Genomic DNA, 25,419 nt, shown 5'->3' on the forward strand with positions numbered 1-25,419 from the left:
CAGCTGTTTACCAAAACCAGGGTGGCAGTGTTGTTATTATGTCTCAGCTGTTTGCCAAAACAGTGGCAGGGTGACATTATGTCTCTCAGCTGTTTACCAAAACAGTCAGGGTGACAGTGTTGTTATTATGTCTCTCAAAACAGTTATGTCTCAGCTGTTTGCCAAAACAGTGGCAGGGTGTCCATGTTGTTATTATGTCTCTCAGCTGTTTACCAAAACAGTGGCAGGGTAACAGTGTTGTTATTATGTCTCTCAGCTGTTTACCAAAACAGTGGCAGGGTGGCAGTGTTGTTATTATGTCTCTCAGCTGTTTACCAAAACAGTGGCAGGGTGACAGTTGTTGTTATGTCTCAGCTGTTTACCAAAACAGTGGCAGGGTGGCCATGTTATTATGTTACCAAACAGTGGCAGGGTGACAGTGTTGTTATTATGTCTCTCAGCTGTTTACCAAAACAGTGGCAGGGTGACAGTGTTGTTATTATGTCTCTCAGCTGTTTACCAAAACAGTGGCAGGATAAAACAGTGTTGTTATTATGTCTCTCAGCTGTTTACCAAAACAGTGGCAGGGTGGCAGTGTTGTTATGTCTCTCAGCTGTTTACCAAAACAGTGGCAGGGTGGCCATGTTGTTATTATGTCTCTCAGCTGTTTACCAAAACAGTGGCAGGGTGACAGTGTTGTTATTATGTCTCTCAGCTGTTTACCAAAACAGTGGCAGGGTGACAGTGTTGTTATGTCTCTCAGCTGTTTACCAAAACAGTGGCAGGGTGGCCATGTTGTTATTATGTCTCTCAGCTGTTTACCAAAACAGTGGCAGGGTGACAGTGTTGTTATTATGTCTCAGCTGTTTGCCAAAACAGTGGCAGGGTGGCAGTGTTGTTATTATGTCTCTCAGCTGTTTACCAACACAGTGGCAGGGTGACAGTGTTATTATGTCTCTCAGCTGTTTACCAAAACAGTGGCAGGGTGACAGTGTTGTTATTATGTCTCTCAGCTGTTTACCAAAACAGTGGCAGGGTGACAGTGTTGTTATTATGTCTCTCAGCTGTTTACCAAAACAGTGGCAGGGTGGCAGTGTTGTTATTATGTCTCTCAGCTGTTTACCAAAACAGTGGCAGGGTGACAGTGTTGTTATTATGTCTCTCAGCTGTTTACCAAAACAGTGGCAGGGTGATTATGTGTTGTTATTATGTTGTTATTATGTCTCTCAGCTGTTTACCAAAACAGTGGCAGGGTGGCCATGTTGTTATTATGTCTCTCAGCTGTTTACCAAAACAGTGGCAGGGTGGCCATGTTGTTATTATGTCTCTCAGCTGTTTACCAAAACAGTGGCCATGTTGTTATGTCTCTCAGCTGTTTAAAACAGTGGCAGGGTGTGACAGTGTTGTTATTATGTCTCTCAGCTGTTTACCAAAACAGTGGCAGGGTGACAGTGTTGTTATTATGTCTCAGCTGTTTGTGGCAGGGTGGCCATGTTGTTATTATGTTCAGCTGTTTTATGTCTCTCAGCAAAACAGTCTCAGCTGTTTACCAAAACAGTGGCAGGGTGACAGTGTTGTTATTATGTCTCTCAGCTGTTTACCAAAACAGTGGCAGGGTGACAGTGTTGTTATTATGTCTCTCAGCTGTTTACCAAAACAGTGGCAGGGTGGCAGTGTTGTTATTATGTCTCTCAGCTGTTTACCAAAACAGTGGCAGGGTGGCCATGTTGTTATTATGTCTCTCAGCTGTTTACCAAAACAGTGGCAGGGTGACAGTGTTGTTATTATGTCTCTCAGCTGTTTACCAAAACAGTGGCAGGGTGACATGTTGTTATTATGTCTCTCAGCTGTTTACCAAAACAGTGGCACATGTCTCTCAGCTGTTTACCAAAACAGTGGCAGGGTGGCCAATTATGTCTCTCAGCTGTTTACCAAAACAGTGGCAGGGTGACAGTGTTGTTATTATGTCTCTCAGCTGTTTACCAAAACAGTGGCAGGGTGACTGTGTTGTTATTATGTCTCTCAGCTGTTTACCAAAACAGTGGCAGGGTGGCCATGTTGTTATTATGTCTCTCAGCTGTTTACCAAAACAGTGGCAGGGTGCCAGTGTTGTTATTATGTCTCTCAGCTGTTTACCAAAACAGTGGCAGGGTCAGTGTTGTTATTATGTCTCTCAGCTGTTTACCAAAACAGTGGCAGGGTGACAGTGTTGTTATTATGTCTCTCAGCTGTTTACCAAAACAGTGGCAGGGTGACAGTGTGTTGTTATGTCTCAGGTATTATGTCGGGGTGCTGAACAAGGAGACCATGACGATGGAGGTGCACAACGCTCAACTGTTCAACATGCAGCCCGTCATCCCAGGTACGTCATCCCTTCAATGTGACAGTCATCCCCTATCAGATAAAACCCTTCACTGTGACAGTCATCCCCTATCAGATAAAACCCTTCACTGTGACAGTCATCCCCTATCAGATAAAACCCTTCAGCTGTGACAGTCATCCCTTCAGATAAAACTGTGACAGTCATCCCCTATCAGATAAAACCCTTCAATGTGACAGTCATCCCCTATCAGATAAAACCCTTCACTGTGACAGTCATCCCCTATCAGATAAAACCCTGTTGTTGACAGTCATCAGATAAAACCCTTCAATGTGACAAGTCATCCCTTCACTGTGACAGTCATCCCCTATCGGATAAAACCCCCTTTACAGTCAAAACAGTCATCCCTTCAATGTGACAGTCATCCCCTATCAGATAAAACCCTTCACTGTGACAGTCATCCCCTATCAGATAAAACTGTGACAGTCTTGATAAAACCCTTCACTGTGACAGTCATCCCCTATCAGATAAAACCCTTCAATGTGACAGTCATCCCTATCAGATAAAACCCTTCACTGTGACAGTCATCCCCAGATAAAACCCTTCTGTGACAGTCATCCCAGCTATCAGATAAAACCCTTCAATGTGACAGTCATCCCCTATCAGATAAAACCCTTCAATGTGACAGTCATCCCTCATCAGATAAAACCCTTCAATGTGACAGTCATCCCCTATCAGATAAAACCCTTCACTGTGACAGTCATCCCCTATCAGATAAAACCCTTCACTGTGACAGTCATCCCCTATCAGATAAAACCCTTCAATGTGACAGTCATCCCCTATCAGATAAAACCCTTCACTGTGACAGTCATCCCCTATCAGATAAAACCCTTCACTGTGACAGTCATCCCCTATCAGTGGCAGGGATAAAACCCTTCACTGTGACAGTCATCCCCTATCAGATAAAACCCTTCAATGTGACAGTCATCCCCTATCAGATAAAACCCTTCACTGTGACAGTCATCCCCTATCAGATAAAACCCTTCACTGTGACAGTCATCCCAAACCCTTCAATGTGACAGTCATCCCTATCAGATAAAACCCTTCACTGACAGTCATCCCTATCAGATAAAACCCTTCAATGTGACAGTCATCCCTATCGGATAAAACCCTTCACTGTGACAGTCAAACGTCATCCCTTCATGTGACAGTCATCCCCTATCAGATAAAACCCTTCACTGTGACAGTCATCCCCTATCAGATAAAACCCTTCACTGTGACAGTCATCCCCTATCAGATAAAACCCTTCAATGTGACAGTCATCCCCTATCGGATAAAACCCTTCACTGTGACAGTCATCCCCTATCGGATAAAACCCTTCACTGTGACAGTCATCCCCTATCAGATAAAACCCTTCAATGTGACAGTCATCCCCTATCGGATAAAACCCTTCAATGTGACAGTCATCCCAGGTACGTCATCCCCTATCAGATAAAACCCTTCAATGTGACAGTCATCCCCTATCAGATAAAACCCTTCAATGTGACAGTCATCCCCTATCGGATAAAACCCTTCACTGTGACAGTCATCCCCTATCGGATAAAACCCTTCACTGTGACAGTCATCCCCTATCAGATAAAACCCTTCACTGTGACAGTCATCCCCTATCGGATAAAACCCTTCACTGTGACAGTCATCCCCTATCAGATAAAACCCTTCACTGTGACAGTCATCCCCTATCGGATAAAACCCTTCACTGTGACAGTCATCCCCTATCAGATAAAACCCTTCACTGTGACAGTCATCCCCTATCAGATAAAACCCTTCACTGTGACAGTCATCCCATCAGTAAATCCCTTCAATGTGACAGTCATCCCCCTATCAGATAAAACCCTTCAATGTGACAGTCATCCCTATCAGATAAAACCCTTCACTGTGACAGTCATCCCCTATCAGATAAAACCCTTCACTGTGACAGTCATCCCCTATCAGATAAAACCCTTCAATGTGACAGTCATCCCTTCACTGTGACAGATAAATCCCCTTCAGCGTCGTATCAATGTGACAGTCATCCCTTCAGATAAAAACCCTTCACAATGTGACAGTCATCCCTATCAGATAAAACCCTATCATCCCCTATGTTGATCAACCCTTCAATGTGACAGTCATCCCTTCACTGTGACAGTCATCCCCTATCAGATAAAACCTGACAGTCATCCCTTCACTGTGACAGTCATCCCCTATCATAAAACCCCTATGTTGACAGTCATATCAATGTCAGTAAATCCCTTCACTGTGACAGTCATCCCCTATCATCCCCTATGTTGTATCAGATAAAACCTTCAATGTGACAGTATCAATGTGACAGTCATCCCTTCACTGTGACAGTCATCCCCTATCATCCCCTATGTTGATCAGTCATCCCTATCAATGTGACAATCCCTTCACTGTGACAGTCATCCCCTATCAGATGAATGTTGAATCCCATTATCAATGTGACCCTATCAGTCATCCCTATCAGATAAATCCCTTCACAGTCATGGGTCATGTGACAGTCATCCCCTATCAGATATGTGACAGTCACCCTATCAATGTGAAGTCATCCCTTCACTGTGACAGTCATCCCCTCATAAAACCCTTGTTGTGACAGTCATCCCCTATCAATGTGACAGTCATCCCTTCACTGTGACAGTCAGTCGTCCCTATCAGATAAAACCCTTCACTGTGACAGTCATCCCCTATCATCCCTATGTTGATCAGCGTCGTATCAATGTGACAGTCATCCCCTATCATCCCCTATCAGATCCCTTCAATGTGACAGTCATCCCCAGTCATCCCTTCACTGTCATCCCTTCACTGTGACAGTCATCCCCTATCATCCCCTATGTTGTATAAAACCCTTCAATGTGACAGACATGTGGATCATGTTTCAATGTGACAGTCATCCCTTCACTGTGACAGTCATAATCCCCTATGTTGTACCGTCTTCAATGTGACAGTCATCCCTTCACTGTGACAGTCATCCCCTTGTTGTATCAGCAGTCTATCAACCTGACAGTAACATCCCCTATGTTGTATCAGCGTCAATCAATGTGACAGTCATCCCTTCACTGTGACAGTCATCCCCTATCATCCCCTATGTTGTATCAGCGTCTGTATCAGTCAATGTGACAGTCATCCCTTCACTGTGACAGTCATCCCTATCAAAACCTATGTTGTATCAGCGTCGTATCAATGTGACAGTCATCCCTTCACTGTGACAGTCATCCCCTATCATCCCTATGTTGTATCAGCGTCATCAATGTGACAGTCATCCCTTCAGTGACAGTCATCCCTGACTATCATCCCCTATGACAGTCATCCCTTCACTTGTCATCATGTTGTAATCATGTGGTCGTATCAATGTGACAGTCTACCTGCTACACCAGAAACCAATTTGATTTGTTATAATTTAAATTCACAAAGATAGAATGGAGACTTGAACCTCTGGACGATGCCATTGGACGTGAGAGCGGGAGAGGAGTTGGGCAATACTGACCTGTACCAATCAAATCTCAGATCTCCACAAGTACATAGAGGTTGATGTGTGATTGGGTCATCAACTTCTTCTCTTTTAAAAAAAAAACAGGCTGGATGAATGGCTGTACAAAAAATCAAATCAAATGTGTATTTGTCACATTCGACCCCAATACAACCTGGTGTTGGTCGACCTTACCGTGAAATGCTGACTCACAGGCCCTTAACCAACAGTACGTTACGCGCTGCGATCGTGTTGACCTGGAGCGTCGTCTCTCTGACTTCACTAATATGTCGTCTGTTTCCCAGGGGAGTCGTCTCTCTGACTAACATGTGGTCTGTTTCCCAGGGGAGTCGTCTCTCTACCTGACTAACATGTGGTCTGTTTCCCAGGGGAGTCGTCTCTTTACCTGACTAACATGTGGTCTGTTTCCCAGGGGAGTCGTCTCTCTACCTGACTAACATGTGGTCTGTTTCCCAGGGGAGTCGTCTCTCTACCTGACTAACATGTGGTCTGTTTCCCAGGGGAGTCGTCTCTCTACCTGACTAACATGTGGTCTGTTTCCCAGGGGAGTCGTCTCTCTACCTGACTAACATGTGGTCTGTTTCCCAGGGAGTCGTCTCTCTACCTCTCTCTACCTGACTAACATGTGGTCTGTTTCCCAGGGGAGTCGTCTCTCTACCTGACTAACATGTGGTCTGTTTCCCAGGGAGTCGTCTCTCTACCTGACTAACATGTGGTCTGTTTCCCAGGGGAGTCGTCTCTCTACCTGACTAACATGTGGTCTGTTTCCCAGGGGAGTCGTCTCTCTACCTGACTAACATGTGGTCTGTTTCCCAGGGGAGTCGTCTCTCTACCTGACTAACATGTTGTCTGTTTCCCAGGGGAGTCGTCTCTCTGACTAACATGTGGTCTGTTTCCCAGGGGAGTCGTCTCTCTGACTAACATGTCATCTGTTTCCCAGGGGAGTCGTCTCTCTGACTAACATGTCATCTGTTTCCCAGGGGAGTCGTCTCTCTACCTGACTAACATGTGGTCTGTTTCCCAGGGGAGTCGTCTCTCTACCTGACTAACATGTGGTCTGTTTCCCAGGGGAGTCGTCTCTCTACCTGACTAACATGTTGTCTGTTTCCCAGGGGAGTCGTCTCTCTACCTGACTAACATGTGGTCTGTTTCCCAGGGGAGTCGTCTCTCTACCTGACTAACATGTTGTCTGTTTCCCAGGGGAGTCGTCTCTCTGACTAACATGTGGTCTGTTTCCCAGGGGAGTCGTCTCTCTGACTAACATGTGGTCTGTTTCCCAGGGGAGTCGTCTCTCTACCTGACTAACATGTGGTCTGTTTCCCAGGGGAGTCGTCTCTCTGACTAACATGTGGTCTGTTTCCCAGGGGAGTCGTCTCTCTGACTAACATGTTGTCTGTTTCCCAGGGGAGTCGTCTCTCTGACTAACATGTGGTCTGTTTCCCAGGGGAGTCGTCTCTCTACCTGACTAACATGTGGTCTGTTTCCCAGGGGAGTCGTCTCTACCTGACTAACATGTGGTCTGTTTCCCAGGGGAGTCGTCTCTCTACCTGACTAACATGTGGTCTGTTTCCCAGGGGAGTCGTCTCTCTACCTGACTAACATGTGGTCTGTTTCCCAGGGAGTCGTCTCTCTACCTGACTAACATGTGGTCTGTTTCCCAGGGGAGTCGTCTCTCTACCTGACTAACATGTGGTCTGTTTCCCAGGGGAGTCGTCTCTCTACCTGACTAACATGTGGTCTGTTTCCCAGGGGAGTCGTCTCTCTACCTGACTAACATGTGGTCTGTTTCCCAGGGGAGTCGTCTCTCTGACTAACATGTGGTCTGTTTCCCAGGGGAGTCGTCTCTCTACCTGACTAACATGTGGTCTGTTTCCCAGGGGAGTCGTCTCTCTACCTGACTAACATGTTGTCTGTTTCCCAGGGGAGTCGTCTCTCTGACTAACATGTGGTCTGTTTCCCAGGGGAGTCGTCTCTCTACCTGACTAACATGTCGTCTGTTTCCCAGGGGAGTCGTCTCTCTGACTAACATGTCGTCTGTTTCCCAGGGGAGTCGTCTCTCTACCTGACTAACATGTGGTCTGTTTCCCAGGGGAGTCGTCTCTCTCTACCTGACTAAGTCGTCTCTCTACCTGACTAACATGTTGTCTGTTTCCCAGGGGAGTCGTCTCTCTGACTAACATGTCGTCTGTTTCCCAGGGGAGTCGTCTCTCTACCTGACTAACATGTTGTCTGTTTCCCAGGGGAGTCGTCTCTCTACCTGACTAACATGTGGTCTGTTTCCCAGGGGAGTCGTCTCTCTGACTAACATGTGGTCTGTTTCCCAGGGGAGTCGTCTCTCTGACTAACATGTGGTCTGTTTCCCAGGGGAGTCGTCTCTCTACCTGACTAACATGTCGTCTGTTTCCCAGGGGAGTCGTCTCTCTACCTGACTAACATGTTGTCTGTTTCCCAGGGGAGTCGTCTCTCTACCTGACTAACATGTGGTCTGTTTCCCAGGGGAGTCGTCTCTCTGACTAACATGTCGTCTGTTTCCCAGGGGAGTCGTCTCTCTGACTAACATGTGGTCTGTTTCCCAGGGGAGTCGTCTCTCTACCTGACTAACATGTGGTCTGTTTCCCAGGGGAGTCGTCTCTCTACCTGACTAACATGTGGTCTGTTTCCCAGGGGAGTCGTCTCTCTGACTAACATGTCGTCTGTTTCCCAGGGGAGTCGTCTCTCTACCTGACTAACATGTGGTCTGTTTCCCAGGGGAGTCGTCTCTTTACCTGACTAACATGTGGTCTGTTTCCCAGGGGAGTCGTCTCTCTGACTAACATGTTGTCTGTTTCCCAGGGGAGTCGTCTCTCTACCTGACTAACATGTTGTCTGTTTCCCAGGGGAGTCGTCTCTCTACCTGACTAACATGTGGTCTGTTTCCCAGGGGAGTCGTCTCTCTACCTGACTAACATGTTGTCTGTTTCCCAGGGGAGTCGTCTCTCTACCTGACTAACATGTGGTCTGTTTCCCAGGGGAGTCGTCTCTCTGACTAACATGTTGTCTGTTTCCCAGGGGAGTCGTCTCTCTACCTGACTAACATGTTGTCTGTTTCCCAGGGGAGTCGTCTCTCTACCTGACTAACATGTTGTCTGTTTCCCAGGGGAGGCGTCTACAGAGAATGATGCGTCCCAGAACACAGATCTAACATACAGGGAAAAGGTACCTCCATTCATTTCTGTTAAAAATAGAATCCGGAACGTTCTAGAGTTCTAGAGTTCCGGCAGCCTTGAACATCTCCCCTCCCCTTAGTCTCTAGTTCCAGGGATTAGTTTCCCCCAATACTTCCTGTCAGTTCTAGAGTTCCGGCAGCCTTGAACATCTCCCCTTCACCTTAGTCTCTAGTTCCAGGGATTAGTTTCCCCCAATACTTCCTGTCAGTTCTAGAGTTCTAGAGGTCCATCAGCCTTGAACATCTCCCCTCCCCTTAGTCTCTAGTTCCAGGGATTAGAGTTTCCCCCAATACTTCCTGTCAGTTCTAGAGTTCCATCAGCCTTGAACATCTCCCCTCCCCTTAGTCTCTAGTTCCAGGGCTTAGAGTTTCCCCCAATACTTCCTGTCAGTTCTAGAGTTCCATCAGCCTTGAACATCTCCCCTCCCCTTAGTCTCTAGTTCCAGGGATTATAGTTGAACATCTCCCCTCCCCTTAGTCTCTAGTTCCAGGGATTATAGTTTCCCCCAATACTTCCTGTCAGGTTTAAGTGTTGTTTTACTAAATCCACAGCGGGCTACATTATAATCTGTATTTGGTCACATCAATCATCAGAATGAATACCTAACCCCCCCCTACAGGTGGACTCTCTGATCGAGGCGTTTGGTAACAAAAAGCAGAAGAGAGCTCTGACCTCCAGGAGACTGAACCAGGTGGGCAGTGAGACCCTGCAGAGTGCTGTAGCAAAGGCTGCCCTCTCCATCATAGACCAGAAGGGCCTGGAAGGTACCTACACACACACCTGTATACCTACCTACACACACACCTGTATACCTACTATATACACAGTGAGACCCTGCAGAGCGCTGTAGCAAAGGCTGCCCTCTCCATCATAGACCAGAAGGGCCTGGAAGGTACCTACACACACACCTGTATACCTACTATATACACACACCTGTATACCTACCTACACACACCTGTATACCTACCTACACACACACCTGTATACCTACTATACACACAGTGAGACCCTGCATAGGCTGCCCCTCCATCATAGACCAGAACACACCTGTATACCTACCTACACACACACCTGTATACCTACTATATACACACACCTGTATACCTACCTACACACACACCTGTATACCTACCTACACACACACCTGTATACCTACCTACACACACACCTGTATACCTACCTACACACACACCTGTATACCTACCTACACACACCTGTATACCTACCTACACACACACCTGTATACCTACCTACACACACACCTGTATACCTACCTACACACACACCTGTATACCTACCTACACACACACCTGTATACCTACCTACACACACACCTGTATACCTACCTACACACACACCTGTATACCTACCTACACACACACACACACCTGTATACCTACCTACACACACACACCTGTATACCTACCTACACACACACCTGTATACCTACCTACCTACCACACACACACCTGTATACCTACCTACACACACACACCTGTATACCTACCTACACACACACCTGTATGCCTGCCTACCTACACACACCTGTATACCTACCTACACACACACGCCTGTATACCTACCTACACACACGCCTGTATACCTACCTCCACACACACCTGTATACACACACACACACACACCTGTATACCTACCTACACACACACACCTGTATACCTACCTACACACACACCTGTATACCTACACACACACACCTGTATACCTACCTACACACACACCTGTATACCTACCTACACACACACCTGTATACCTACCTACACACACGCCTGTATACCTACCTCCACACACGCCTGTATACCTACCTCCACACACACCTGTATACACACACACACACACACACACACCTGTATACCTACCTACACACACGCCTGTATACCTACCTACACACACGCCTGTATACCTACCTCCACACACACCTGTATACACACACACACCTGTATACCTACCTACACACACACACCTGTATACCTACCTACACACACACCTGTATACCTACCTACACACACACCTGTATACCTACCTACACACACACCTGTATACCTACCTACACACACGCCTGTATACCTACCTACACACACGCCTGTATACCTACCTACACACACGCCTGTATACCTACCTCCACACACACACACACACACACACACACACACACACACACACCTGTATACCTACCTACACACACACACCTGTATACCTACCTCCACACACACCTGTATACCTACCTACACACACACCTGTATACCTACCTACACACACACCTGTATACCTACCTACACACACACACCTGTATACCTACCTACACACACACACCTGTATACCTACCTACACACACACACCTGTATACCTACCTACACACACACACCTGTATACCTACCTACACACACACACCTGTATACCTACCTACACACACACACCTGTATACCTACCTACACACACACACCTGTATACCTACCTACACACACACACCTGTATACCTACCTACACACACACCTGTATACCTACCTACACACACACACCTGTATACCTACCTACACACACACACCTGTATACCTACCTACACACACACCTGTATACCTACCTACACACACGCCTGTATACCTACCTACACACACGCCTGTATACCTACCTACACACACGCCTGTATACCTACCTCCACACACGCCTGTATACCTACCTACACACACGCCTGTATACCTACCTACACACACGCCTGTATACCTACCTACACACACGCCTGTATACCTACCTACACACACGCCTGTATACCTACCTACACACACGCCTGTATACCTACCTACACACACACCTGTATACCTACCTACACACACACCTGTATACCTACCTACACACACACCTGTATACCTACCTACACACACACCTGTACCTACACACACACCTGTATACCTACCTACACACACACCTGTATACCTACCTACACACACACCTGTATACCTACCTACACACACACCTGTATACCTACCTACACACACACACCTGTATACCTACCTACACACACACACCTGTATACCTACCTACACACACACCTGTATACCTACACACACACCTGTATATACCTCCACACACCTGTATACCTACCTACACACACGCCTGTATACCTACCTACACACACGCCTGTATACCTACCTACACACACACCTACACACACACCTGTATACCTACCTACACACACACCTGTATACCTACCTACACACACACCTGTATACCTACCTACACACACACCTGTATACCTACCTACACACACACCTGTATACCTACCTACACACACACCTGTATACCTACCTACACACACACACCTGTATACCTACCTACACACACACACCTGTATACCTACCTACACACACACCTGAATACCTACACACACACCAGTATACCTCCACACACGCCTGTATACCTACCTACACACACGCCTGTATACCTACCTACACACACGCCTGTATACCTACCTACACACACACCTGTATACCTACCTACACACACACCTGTATACCTACCTACACACACGCCTGTATACCTACCTCCACACACACACACACACACACACACACACACACACACACACACACACACACCTGTATACCTACCTACACACACACACCTGTATCCCTACCTACACACACACACCTGTATACAAAAACACACACACACACCCACCTGTATACCTACCTGTATACCTACCTCCACACACACCTGTATACCTACCTACACACACACCTGTATACCTACCTACACACACACACCTGTATACCTACCTACACACACACCTGTATACCTACCTACACACACACCTGTATACCTACCTACACACACACCTGTATACCTACCTACACACACGCCTGTATACCTACCTACACACACGCCTGTATACCTACCTCCACACACGCCTGTATACCTACCTCCACACACACCTGTATACACACACACACACACACACACACACCTGTATACCTACCTCCACACACACCTGTATACCTACCTCCACACACACCTGTATACCTACCTACACACACACCTGTATACCTACCTACACACACACCTGTATACCTACCTCCACACACACCTGTATACCTACCTACACACACACACCTGTATACCTACCTACACACACACACCTGTATACCTACCTACACACACACACCTGTATACCTACCTACACACACACACAGTACACACACACACCTGTATACCTACCTACACACACACACCTGTATACCTACCTACACACACACACCTGTATACCTACCTACACACACACCTGTATACCTACCTACACACACACACCTGTATACCTACCTACACACACCTGTATACCTACCTACACACACACCTGTATACCTACCACACACACACACCACCTGTATACCTACCACACACACACACACCTGTATACCTACCTACACACACGCCTGTATACCTACCTACACACACGCCTGTATACCTACCTACACACACGCCTGTATACCTACCTACACACACGCCTGTATACCTACCTACACACACACCTGTATACCTACCTACACACACACCTGTATACCTACCTACACACACACACCTGTATACCTACCTACACACACACCTGTATACCTACCTACACACACACCTGTATACCTACCTACACACACACCTGTATACCTACCTACACACACACCTGTATACCTACCTACACACACACCTGTATACCTACCTACACACACACACCTGTATACCTACCTACTTACACACACCTGTATACCTACCTACTTACACACACCTGTATACCTACCTACACACACACACCTGTATACCTACCTACACACACACCTGTATACCTACCTACACACACACTGTATACCTACCCAGTACCTGTATACCTACCTACCACACACGCCTGTATACCTACCTACACACACGCCTGTATACCTACCTACACACACGCCTGTATACCTACCTACACACACACCTGTATACCTACCTACACACACACCTGTATACCTACCTACACACACACCTGTATACCTACACACACACGCCTGTATACCTACCTCCACACACACCTGTATACCACACACACACACCTGTATACCTACCTACACACACACACCCTGTATACCTACCTACACACACACACCTGTATACCTACCTCACACACACACACCTGTATACAAACACACACACACCCACCTGTATACCTACCTGTATACCTACCTACACACACACCTGTATACCTACCTACAGTACATTTGGGAAGTATTCAAACCTCTTTTTCAAACATTTTGTTCAGTACAGCCTTTTTTATCCTCAAATCGACACACAATACCCCTTAATGACACCTGTACAGTAACACACACACCTGTACAGTAACACACACACCTGTACAGTAACACACACACCTGTACAGTAACACACACACCTGTACACCTACCTACACACACACCTGTAACACAGTGAATGTTCCTCCAGTCCTTCAGCAGGAGGTGGTTCAGTCCCAGTCTGAAGTGTCTCATTACCTTCCTCCCTGCTACCCCGACGCCGACACACCTCAACACGTCTACCTGTTTGACGACAGTATCCTTCACCTGGACTGTGTGTGTGTGGCCAGGTTAATGTGTGTGTGTGGCCAGGTTAATGTGTGTGTGTGGCCAGGTTAATGTGTGTGTGTGTGGCCAGGTTAATGTGTGTGTGTGTGGCCAGGTTAATGTGTGTGTGTGTGGCCAGGTTAATGTGTGTGTGACGTGTGTGTGTGTGGCCAGGTTAATGTGTGTGTGTGTGACCAGGTTAATGTGTGTGTGACCAGGTTAATGTGTGTGTGTGACCAGGTTAATGTGTGTGTGTGACCAGGTTAATGTGTGTGTGTGACCAGGTCAATGTGTGTGTGTGACCAGGTCAATGTGTGTGTGTGACCAGGTTAATGTGTGTGTGTGTGACCAGGTTAGTGTGTGTGTGTGACCAGGTTAATGTGTGTGTGTGACCAGGTTAATGTGTGTGTGTGACCAGGTTAATGTGTGTGTGTGACCAGGTTAATGTGTGTGTGTGACCAGGTTAGTGTGTGTGTGTGTGACCAGGTTAGTGTGTGTGTGTGTGACCAGGTTAATGTGTGTGTGTGTGACCAGGTTAATGTGTGTGACCAGGTTAATGTGTGTGTGTGTGTGTGACCAGGTTAATGTGTGTGTGTGACCAGGTTAATGTGTGTGTGTGTGTGTGTGTGTGACCAGGTTAGTGTGTGTGTGTGTGACCAGGTTAGTGTGTGTGTGTGTGTGTGTGACCAGGTTAATGTGTGTGTGTGTGACCAGGTTAATGTGTGTGACCAGGTTAATGTGTGTGTGTGTGTGTGACCAGGTTAATGTGTGTGTGTGACCAGGTTAATGTGTGTGTGTCCTTACCTGAGTCCCAGTCCTGTCTCCGGTGGAGTACGATGTCCTGGATGCTGCTGGCTCCAAGATGGCCGCCCTGACCCCAGAGGAACTACAGAACTTAAAAGATGAAGGGTCGGCCTACAACACTCATACTGGTGTTGACGTTGTTGTTGTTGTTGTGATGTTGTTGACGTTGTTGTTGTTGACGTTGTATTGACGTTGTTGTTCCAGGTGTCAGAGCGTGGTGAGTCAGTTGGAGAGCCTGCCCAGAGAGGGCGTGGCCAGAGAGAGACATGCTCGCTGTGCCTTCTACCTCCTCCTGCTGCTCAAACTGGCACGGCAGAAAAACATGACTCGTGAGTGCCATGCCGTGTGTGTGTGTGTGTGTGTGTGTGTGTGTGTGTGTGTGTGTGTGTTAATGTTGTTTTCTAGTCAGGAGGAGGGCTGTCCTGGTATCATTAAGGGTTGTGTTAATGTTGTTTTCTAGTCAGGAGGAGGGCTGTCCTGGTATCATTAAGGGTTGTGTTAATGTTGTTTTCTAGTCAGGAGGAGGGCTGTCCTGGTATCATTAAGGGTTGTGTTAATGTTGTTTTCTAGTCAGGAGGAGGGCTGTCCTCGTATCATTAAGGGTTGTGTTAATGTTGTTTTCTAGTCAGGAGGAGGGCTGTCCTGGTATCATTAAGGGTTGTGTTAATGTTGTTTTCTAGTCAGGAGGAGGGCTGTCCTGGTATCATTAAGGGTTGTGTTAATGTTGTTTTCTAGTCAGGAGGAGGGCTGTCCTCGTATCATTAAGGGTTGTGTTAATGTTGTTTTCTAGTCAGGAGGAGGGCTGTCCTCGTATCATTAAGGGTTGTGTTAATGTTGTTTTCTAGTCAGGAGGAGGGCTGTCCTCGTATCATTAAGGGTTGTGTTAATGTTGTTTTCTAGTCAGGAGGAGGGCTGTCCTCGTATCATTAAGGGTTGTGTTAATGTTGTTTTCTAGTCAGGAGGAGGGCTGTCCTCGTATCATTAAGGGTTGTGTTAATGTTGTTTTCTAGTCAGGAGGAGGAGGGCTGTCCTGGTATCATTAAGGGTTGTGTTAATGTTGTTTTCTAGTCAGGAGGAGGGCTGTCCTCGTATCATTAAGGGTTGTGTTAATGTTGTTTTCTAGTCAGGAGGAGGGCTGTCCTGTATCATTAAGGGTTGTGTTAATGTTGTTTTCTAGTCAGGAGGAGGGCTGTCCTGGTATCATTAAGGGTTGTGTTAATGTTGTTTTCTAGTCAGGAGGAGGGCTGTCCTCGTATCATTAAGGGTTGTGTTAATGTTGTTTTCTAGTCAGGAGGAGGGCTGTCCTCGTATCATTAAGGGTTGTGTTAATGTTGTTTTCTAGTCAGGAGGAGGGCTGTCCTCGTATCATTAAGGGTTGTGTTAATGTTGTTTTCTAGTCAGGAGGAGGGCTGTCCTCGTATCATTAAGGGTTGTGTTAATGTTGTTTTCTAGTCAGGAGGAGGGCTGTCCTCGTATCATTAAGGGTTGTGTTAATGTTGTTTCTAGTGTTAATGGAGTCAGGAGGAGGAGGGCTGTCCTCGTATCATTAAGGGTTGTGTTAATGTTGTTTTCTAGTCAGGAGGAGGGCTGTCCTCGTATCATTAAGGGTTGTGTTAATGTTGTTTTCTAGTCAGGAGGAGGGCTGTCCTGGTATCATTAAGGGTTGTGTTAATGTTGTTTTCTAGTCAGGAGGAGGGCTGTCCTCGTATCATTAAGGGTTGTGTTAATGTTGTTTTCTAGTCAGGAGGAGGGCTGTCCTCGTATCATTAAGGGTTGTGTTAATGTTGTTTTCTAGTCAGGAGGAGGGCTGTCCTCGTATCATTAAGGGTTGTGTTAATGTTGTTTTCTAGTCAGGAGGAGGGCTGTCCTGGTATCATTAAGGGTTGTGTTAATGTTGTTTTCTAGTCAGGAGGAGGGCTGTCCTCGTATCATTAAGGGTTGTGTTAATGTTGTTTTCTAGTCAGGAGGAGGGCTGTCCTGGTATCATTAAGGGTTGTGTTAATGTTGTTTTCTAGTCAGGAGGAGGGCTGTCCTGGTATCATTAAGGGTTGTGTTAATGTTGTTTTCTAGTCAGGAGGAGGGCTGTCCTGGTATCATTAAGGGTTGTGTTAATGTTGTTTTCTAGTCAGGAGGAGGGCTGTCCTCGTATCATTAAGGGTTGTGTTAATGTTGTTTTCTAGTCAGGAGGAGGAGGGCTGTCCTCGTATCATTAAGGGTTGTGTTAATGTTGTTTTCTAGTCAGGAGGAGGGCTGTCCTGGTATCATTAAGGGTTGTGTTAATGTTGTTTTCTAGTCAGGAGGAGGGCTGTCCTCGTATCATTAAGGGTTGTGTTAATGTTGTTTTCTAGTCAGGAGGAGGGCTGTCCTGGTATCATTAAGGGTTGTGTTAATGTTGTTTTCTAGTCAGGAGGAGGGCTGGCTGTGTTAATGTTGTTTTCTAGTCAGGAGGAGGGCTGTCCTCGTATCATTAAGGGTTGTGTTAATGTTGTTTTCTAGTCAGGAGGAGGGCTGTCCTCGTATCATTAAGGGTTGTGTTAATGTTGTTTTCTAGTCAGGAGGAGGGCTGTCCTCGTATCATTAAGGGTTGTGTTAATGTTGTTTTCTAGTCAGGAGGAGGGCTGTCCTCGTATCATTAAGGGTTGTGTTAATGTTGTTTTCTAGTCAGGAGGAGGGCTGTCCTCGTATCATTAAGGGTTGTGTTAATGTTGTTTTCTAGTCAGGAGGAGGGCTGTCCTCGTATCATTAAGGGTTGTGTTAATGTTGTTTTCTAGTCAGGAGGAGGGCTGTCCTGGTATCATTAAGGGTTGTGTTAATGTTGTTTTCTAGTCAGGAGGAGGGCTGTCCTCGTATCATTAAGGGTTGTGTTAATGTTGTTTTCTAGTCAGGAGGAGGGCTGTCCTCGTATCATTAAGGGTTGTGTTAATGTTGTTTTCTAGTCAGGAGGAGGGCTGTCCTCGTATCATTAAGGGTTGTGTTAATGTTGTTTTCTAGTCAGGAGGAGGGCTGTCCTCGTATCATTAAGGGTTGTGTTAATGTTGTTTTCTAGTCAGGAGGAGGGCTGTCCTCGTATCATTAAGGGTTGTGTTAATGTTGTCAGGAGGAGGGCTGTTGTTTTAAGGGGGTTGTAGTTCTAGTCAGGAGGAGGGCTGTCCTCGTATCATTAAGGGTTGTGTTAATGTTGTTTTCTAGTCAGGAGGAGGGCTGTCGTATCATTAAGGGTTGGTTGTTGTTTTCTAGTCAGGAGGAGGGCTGTCCTCGTATCATTAAGGGTTGTGTTAATGTTGTTTTCTAGTCAGGAGGAGGGCTGTCCTGGTATCATTAAGGGTTGTGTTAATGTTGTTTTCTAGTCAGGAGGAGGGCTGTCCTCGTATCATTAAGGGTTGTGTTAATGTTGTTTTCTAGTCAGGAGGAGGGCTGTCCTCGTATCATTAAGGGTTGTGTTAATGTTGTTTTCTAGTCAGGAGGAGGGCTGTCCTGGTATCATTAAGGGTTGTGTTAATGTTGTTTTCTAGTCAGGAGGAGGGCTGTCCTCGTATCATTAAGTTGGTTGTTGTTCAGGAATGTTGTTTTCTAGTCAGGAGGAGGGCTGTCCTCGTATCATTAAGGGTTGTGTTAATGTTGTTTTCTAGTCAGGAGGAGGGCTGTCCTCGTATCATTAAGGGTTGTGTTAATGTTGTTTTCTAGTCAGGAGGAGGGCTGTCCTGGTATCATTAAGGGTTGTGTTGATGTTGTTTTCTAGTCAGGAGGAGGGCTGTCCTGGTATCATTAAGGGTTGTGTTAATGTTGTTTTCTAGTCAGGAGGAGGGCTGTCCTCGTATCATTAAGGGTTGTGTTAATGTTGTTTTCTAGTCAGGAGGAGGGCTGTCCTCGTATCATTAAGGGTTGTGTTAATGTTGTTTTCTAGTCAGGAGGAGGGCTGTCCTCGTATCATTAAGGGTTGTGTTAATGTTGTTTTCTAGTCAGGAGGAGGGCTGTCCTGGTATCATTAAGGGTTGTGTTAATGTTGTTTTCTGTCCTGGTATCATTAAGGGTTGTGTTAATGTTGTTTTCTAGTCAGGAGGAGGGCTGTCCTGGTATCATTAAGGGTTGTGTTAATGTTGTTTTCTAGTCAGGAGGAGGGCTGTCCTGGTATCATTAAGGGTTGTGTTAATGTTGTTTTCTAGTCAGGAGGAGGGCTGTCCTGGTATCATTAAGGGTTGTGTTAATGTTGTTTTCTAGTCAGGAGGAGGGCTGTCCTGGTATCATTAAGGGTTGTGTTAATGTTGTTTTCTAGTCAGGAGGAGGGCTGTCCTCGTATCATTAAGGGTTGTGTTAATGTTGTTTTCTAGTCAGGAGGAGGGCTGTCCTCGTATCATTAAGGGTTGTGTTAATGTTGTTTTCTAGTCAGGAGGAGGGCTGTCCTCGTATCATTAAGGGTTGTGTTAATGTTGTTTTCTAGTCAGGAGGAGGGCTGTCCTCGTATCATTAAGGGTTGTGTTAATGTTGTTTTCTAGTCAGGAGGAGGGCTGTCCTCGTATCATTAAGGGTTGTGTTAATGTTGTTTTCTAGTCAGGAGGAGGGCTGTCCTCGTATCATTAAGGGTTGTGTTAATGTTGTTTTCTAGTCAGGAGGAGGGCTGTCCTGTATCATTAAGGGTTGTTAATGTTGTTTTCTAGTCAGGAGGAGGGCTGTCCTCGTATCATTAAGGGTTGTGTTAATGTTGTTTTCTAGTCAGGAGGAGGGCTGTCCTCGTATCATTAAGGGTTGTGTTAATGTTGTTTTCTAGTCAGGAGGAGGGCTGTCCTCGTATCATTAAGGGTTGTGTTAATGTTGTTTTCTAGTCAGGAGGAGGGCTGTCCTCGTATCATTAAGGGTTGTGTTAATGTTGTTTTCTAGTCAGGAGGAGGGCTGTCCTGGTATCATTAAGGGTTGTGTTAATGTTGTTTTCTAGTCAGGAGGAGGGCTGTCCTCGTATCATTAAGGGTTGTGTTAATGTTGTTTTCTAGTCAGGAGGAGGGCTGTCCTGGTATCATTAAGGGTTGTGTTAATGTTGTTTTCTAGTCAGGAGGAGGGCTGTCCTGGTATCATTAAGGGTTGTGTTAATGTTGTTTTCTAGTCAGGAGGAGGGCTGTCCTCGTATCATTAAGGGTTGTGTTCTAGTCAGGAGGAGGGCTGTCCTGGTATCATTAAGGGTTGTGTTAATGTTGTTTTCTAGTCAGGAGGAGGGCTGTCCTCGTATCATTAAGGGTTGTGTTAATGTTGTTTTCTAGTCAGGAGGAGGGCTGTCCTCGTATCATTAAGGGTTGTGTTAATGTTGTTTTCTAGTCAGGAGGAGGAGGGCTGTCCTGGTATCATTAAGGGTTGTGTTAATGTTGTTTTCTAGTCAGGAGGAGGGCTGTCCTCGTATCATTAAGGGTTGTGTTAATGTTGTTTTCTAGTCAGGAGGAGGGCTGTCCTCGTATCATTAAGGGTTGTGTTAATGTTGTTTTCTAGTCAGGAGGAGGAGGGCTGTCCTGGTATCATTAAGGGTTGTGTTAATGTTGTTTTCTAGTCAGGAGGAGGGCTGTCCTCGTATCATTAAGGGTTGTGTTAATGTTGTTTTCTAGTCGGGAGGAGGGCTGTCCTCGTATCATTAAGGGTTGTGTTAATGTTGTTTTCTAGTCAGGAGGAGGGCTGTCCTCGTATCATTAAGGGTTGTGTTAATGTTGTTTTCTAGTCGGGCAGGAGGAGGGCTGTCCTCAGGAGGAGGGCTGTATCATTAAGGGTTGTGTTAATGTTGTTTTCTAGTCAGGAGGAGGGCTGTCCTCGTATCATTAAGGGTTGTGTTAATGTTGTTTTCTAGTCAGGAGGAGGGCTGTCCTCGTATCATTAAGGGTTGTGTTAATGTTGTTTTCTAGTCAGGAGGAGGGCTGTCCTCGTATCATTAAGGGTTGTGTTAATGTTGTTTTCTAGTCAGGAGGAGGGCTGTCTGGTATCATTAAGGGTTGTGTTAATGTTGTTTTCTAGTCAGGAGGAGGGCTGTCCTGGTATCATTAAGGGTTGTGTTAATGTTGTTTTCTAGTCAGGAGGAGGGCTGTCCTCGTATCATTAAGGGTTGTGTTAATGTTGTTTTCTAGTCAGGAGGAGGGCTGTCCTGGTATCATTAAGGGTTGTGTTAATGTTGTTTTCTAGTAGTCAGGGTTGGAGGAGGGCTGTCCTCGTATCATTAAGGGTTGTGTTAATGTTGTTTTCTAGTCAGGAGGAGGGCTGTCCTGGTATCATTAAGGGTTGTGTTAATGTTGTTTTCTAGTCAGGAGGAGGGCTGTCCTCGTATCATTAAGGGTTGTGTTAATGTTGTTTTCTAGTCAGGAGGAGGAGGGCTGTCCTCGTATCATTAAGGGTTGTGTTAATGTTGTTTTCTAGTCGGGCAGGAGGAGGGCTGTCCTGGTATCATTAAGGGTTAATGTTGTTTTCTAGTCGGGCAGGAGGAGGGCTGTCCTCGTATCATTAAGGGTTAATGTTGTTTTCTAGTCGGGCAGGAGGAGGGCTGTCCTCGTATCATCCACATCAAGCTGAAGAGGACCTTCACCGTGGAGACCTTCAATCACGGCAGGTAGCTGTCCACTCGCTGGCACCCTCGCACCCTACATAGTGCACTAGATAGGGAATAGAGCCCTACATCATTAGGGTTGTGTTAGTGCACTAGACCCTTAGATTGTCTGCATTTCAAATAGCACCCTACATAGTGCACTAGATAGGGAATAGAGCCCTACATAGTGCACTAGACCCTTAGATCGTCTGCTTTTCATATAGCACCCTACATAGTGCACTAGATAGGGAATAGAGCCCTACATAGTGCACTAGATAGGGAATAGAGCCCTACATAGTGCACTAGACCCTTAGATTGTCTGCATTTCAAATAGCACCCTACATAGTGCACTAGATAGGGAATAGAGCCCTACATAGTGCACTAGACCCTTAGATTGTCTGCATTTCAAATAGCACCCTACATAGTGCACTAGATAGGGAATAGAGCCCTACATAGTGCACTAGACCCATAGATCGTCTGCATTTCATATAGCACCCTACATAGTGCACTAGATAGGGAATAGAGCCCTACATAGTGCACTAGATAGGGAATAGAGCCCTACATAGTGCACTAGACCCGGGCCCTTAGATTGTCTGCTTTTCATATAGCACCCTACATAGTGCACTAGATAGGGAATAGAGCCCTACATAGTGCACTAGATAGGGAATAGAGCTCTCCATAGTGCACTAGATGGGGAATAGAGCTCTCCATAGTGCACTAGATAGGGAATAGAGCTCTCCATAGTGCACTAGATAGGGAATAGAGCCCTACATAGTGCACTAGATAGGGAATAGAGCCCTACATAGTGCACTAGATAGGGAATAGAGCTCTCCATAGTGCACTAGATAGGGAATAGAGCTCTCCATAGTGCACTAGATAGGGAATAGAGCTCTCCATAGTGCACTAGATGGGGAATAGAGCTCTCCATAGTGCACTAGATGGGGAATAGAGCTCTCCATAGTGCACTAGATGGGGAATAGAGCTCTCCATAGTGCACTAGATGGGGAATAGAGCTCTCCATAGTGCACTAGATGGGAATAGAGCTCTCCATAGTGCACTAGATGGGGAATAGAGCTCTCCATAGTGCACTAGATGGGGAATAGAGCTCTCCATAGTGCACTAGATAGGGAATAGAGCTCTCCATAGTGCACTAGATGGGGAATAGAGCTCTCCATAGTGCACTAGATGGGGAATAGAGCTCTCCATAGTGCACTAGATGGGGAATAGAGCTCTCCATAGTGCACTAGATGGGGAATAGAGCTCTCCATAGTGCACTAGATGGGGAATAGAGCTCTCCATAGTGCACTAGATGGGGAATAGAGCTCTCCATAGTGCACTAGATGGGGAATAGAGCTCTCCATAGTGCACTAGATGGGGAATAGAGCTCTCCATAGTGCACTAGATAGGGAATAGAGCTCTCCATAGTGCACTAGATGGGGAATAGAGCTCTCCATAGTGCACTAGATGGGGAATAGAGCTCTCCATAGTGCACTAGATAGGGAATAGAGCCCTCCATAGTGCACTAGATGGGGAATAGAGCTCTCCTTTCCTTCCTCTGAGGTAAAAAAAAAAAACCTGATTTACTTAAATTCAGTAGTTTCATTGGTATTAATGTGTGTGTGTGTGTGTGTGTGTGTGTGTGTCTCTAGGGTGCGGAACGTGGTGTCTACGTCGATGCGTGTGAAGGTGGCAGCGTACTGCCTGGCCCTGCTGCTCCACATGGGAGACATGACCGCTGACCTCACACTGTTACACAGAGACCTGGGGGTCACAGAGAAACGGTGAGAGACCTGGGGGGGGGTCACAGAGACCTGGGGGTCACAGAGACCTGGGGGTCACAGAGAAACTGTGAGAGACCTGGGGGTCACAGAGAAACGGTGAGAGACCTGGGGGGTCACAGAGACCTGGGGGTCACAGAGAAACGGTGAGAGACCTGGGGGTCACAGACCTGGGGGTCACAGAGAAACGGTGAGAGACCTGGGTGGTGTCACAGAGAACAGGAGAGAGACCTGGGGTCACAGAGACCTGGGGGTCACAGAGACCTGGGGGTCACAGAGAAACGGTGAGAGACCTGGGGGTCACAGAGAAACGGTGAGAGACCTGGGGGTCACAGAGACCTGGGGGTCACAGAGAACAGGAGAGAGACCTGGGGGTCACAGAGACCTGGGGGTCACAGAGAAACGGTGAGAGACCTGGGGGTCACAGAGACCTGGGGGTCACAGAGACCTGGGGGTCACAGAGAACGGTGAGAGACCTGGGGGTCACAGAGACCTGGGGGTCACAGAGAACAGGAGAGAGACCTGGGGTCACAGAGACCTGGGGGTCACAGAGACCTGGGGGTCACAGAGAAACGGTGAGAGACCTGGGGGTCACAGAGAAACGGTGAGAGACCTGGGGGTCACAGAGACCTGGGGGTCACAGAGAACAGGAGAGAGACCTGGGGGTCACAGAGACCTGGGGGTCACAGAGAAACGGTGAGAGACCTGGGGGTCACAGAGACCTGGGGGGGGTCACAGAGACCTGGGCAGAGAAACGGTGAGAGACCTGGGGGGTCACAGAGAACAGGAGAGAGACCTGGGGGGGTCACAGAGACCTGGGGGGGTCACAGAGACCTGGGGGGGTCACAGAGACCAGGAGAGAGACCTGGGGGGTCACAGAGACCTGGGGGTCACAGAGAAACGGTGAGAGACCTGGGAGGGGGGTCATAGAACAGGAGAGAGACACACCTCTTTTTAAAAAATTAGGTGCCGAAATTGTTGCAACCCCTATTACTAGCCTGTTCAACCTCTTTCGTATCATCTGAGATTCCCAAAGATTGGAAAGCTGCCGCGGTCATCCCCCTCTTCAAAAGGGGGGGACACTCTCGACCCAAACTGCTACAGACCTATATCTATCCTACCCTGCATCTCTAAGGTCTTCGAATGCCAAGTTAACAAACAGATTACCGGCCATTTTGAATACCTGGGTGTCTGGTTAGACTGTAAACTCTCCTTCCAGACTCACATTAAGCATCTCCAATCCAAAATTAAATCTAGAATTGGCTTCCTGTATCGCAACAAAGCCTCCTTCACTCATGCTGCCAAACATACCCTCGTAAAACTGACCATCCTACCAATCCTCGACTTCTGTGACGTCATTTATAAAATAGCCTCCAATACCCTACTCAACAAATTGGATGCAGTCTATCACAGTGCCATCCGTTTTTATCACCAAAGCCCCATATACCACCCACCATTGCGACCTGTTACGCTCTCGTTGGTTGGCCCTCGCTTCATACTCGTCGCCAAACCCACTGGCTACAGGTTATCTACAAGTCTCTGCTAGGTAAAGCCCCGCCTTATCTCAGCTCACTGGTCACCATAGCATCACCCACCTGAAGCACACGCTCCAGCAGGTATATCTCACTGGTCACCCTCAAATCCAACTCC

The 25,419-nt window shown here is 46.8% G+C and overlaps 1 protein-coding gene across 1 annotated transcript in view; it reads left to right on the top strand.

Annotated features, from left to right (window-relative positions):
- polr1e (RNA polymerase I subunit E) overlaps positions 1-25,419 on the top strand; it is a 32,093-nt gene that overhangs the window by 3,641 nt on the left and 3,033 nt on the right. The window contains exons 3-11 of the mRNA XM_065003428.1: positions 924-932; positions 2,179-2,341; positions 8,977-9,035; positions 9,666-9,810; positions 14,525-14,629; positions 15,456-15,549; positions 15,649-15,773; positions 21,934-22,015; positions 23,641-23,772. Coding sequence (XP_064859500.1) covers positions 924-932; positions 2,179-2,341; positions 8,977-9,035; positions 9,666-9,810; positions 14,525-14,629; positions 15,456-15,549; positions 15,649-15,773; positions 21,934-22,015; positions 23,641-23,772 — 914 coding nt within the window. The remainder of the gene's footprint in view (positions 1-923; positions 933-2,178; positions 2,342-8,976; positions 9,036-9,665; positions 9,811-14,524; positions 14,630-15,455; positions 15,550-15,648; positions 15,774-21,933; positions 22,016-23,640; positions 23,773-25,419) is intronic.

This window comes from Oncorhynchus nerka, linkage group LG18 (assembly GCF_034236695.1).
Source record: "Oncorhynchus nerka isolate Pitt River linkage group LG18, Oner_Uvic_2.0, whole genome shotgun sequence".
Lineage (NCBI taxonomy): Eukaryota > Metazoa > Chordata > Actinopteri > Salmoniformes > Salmonidae > Oncorhynchus > Oncorhynchus nerka.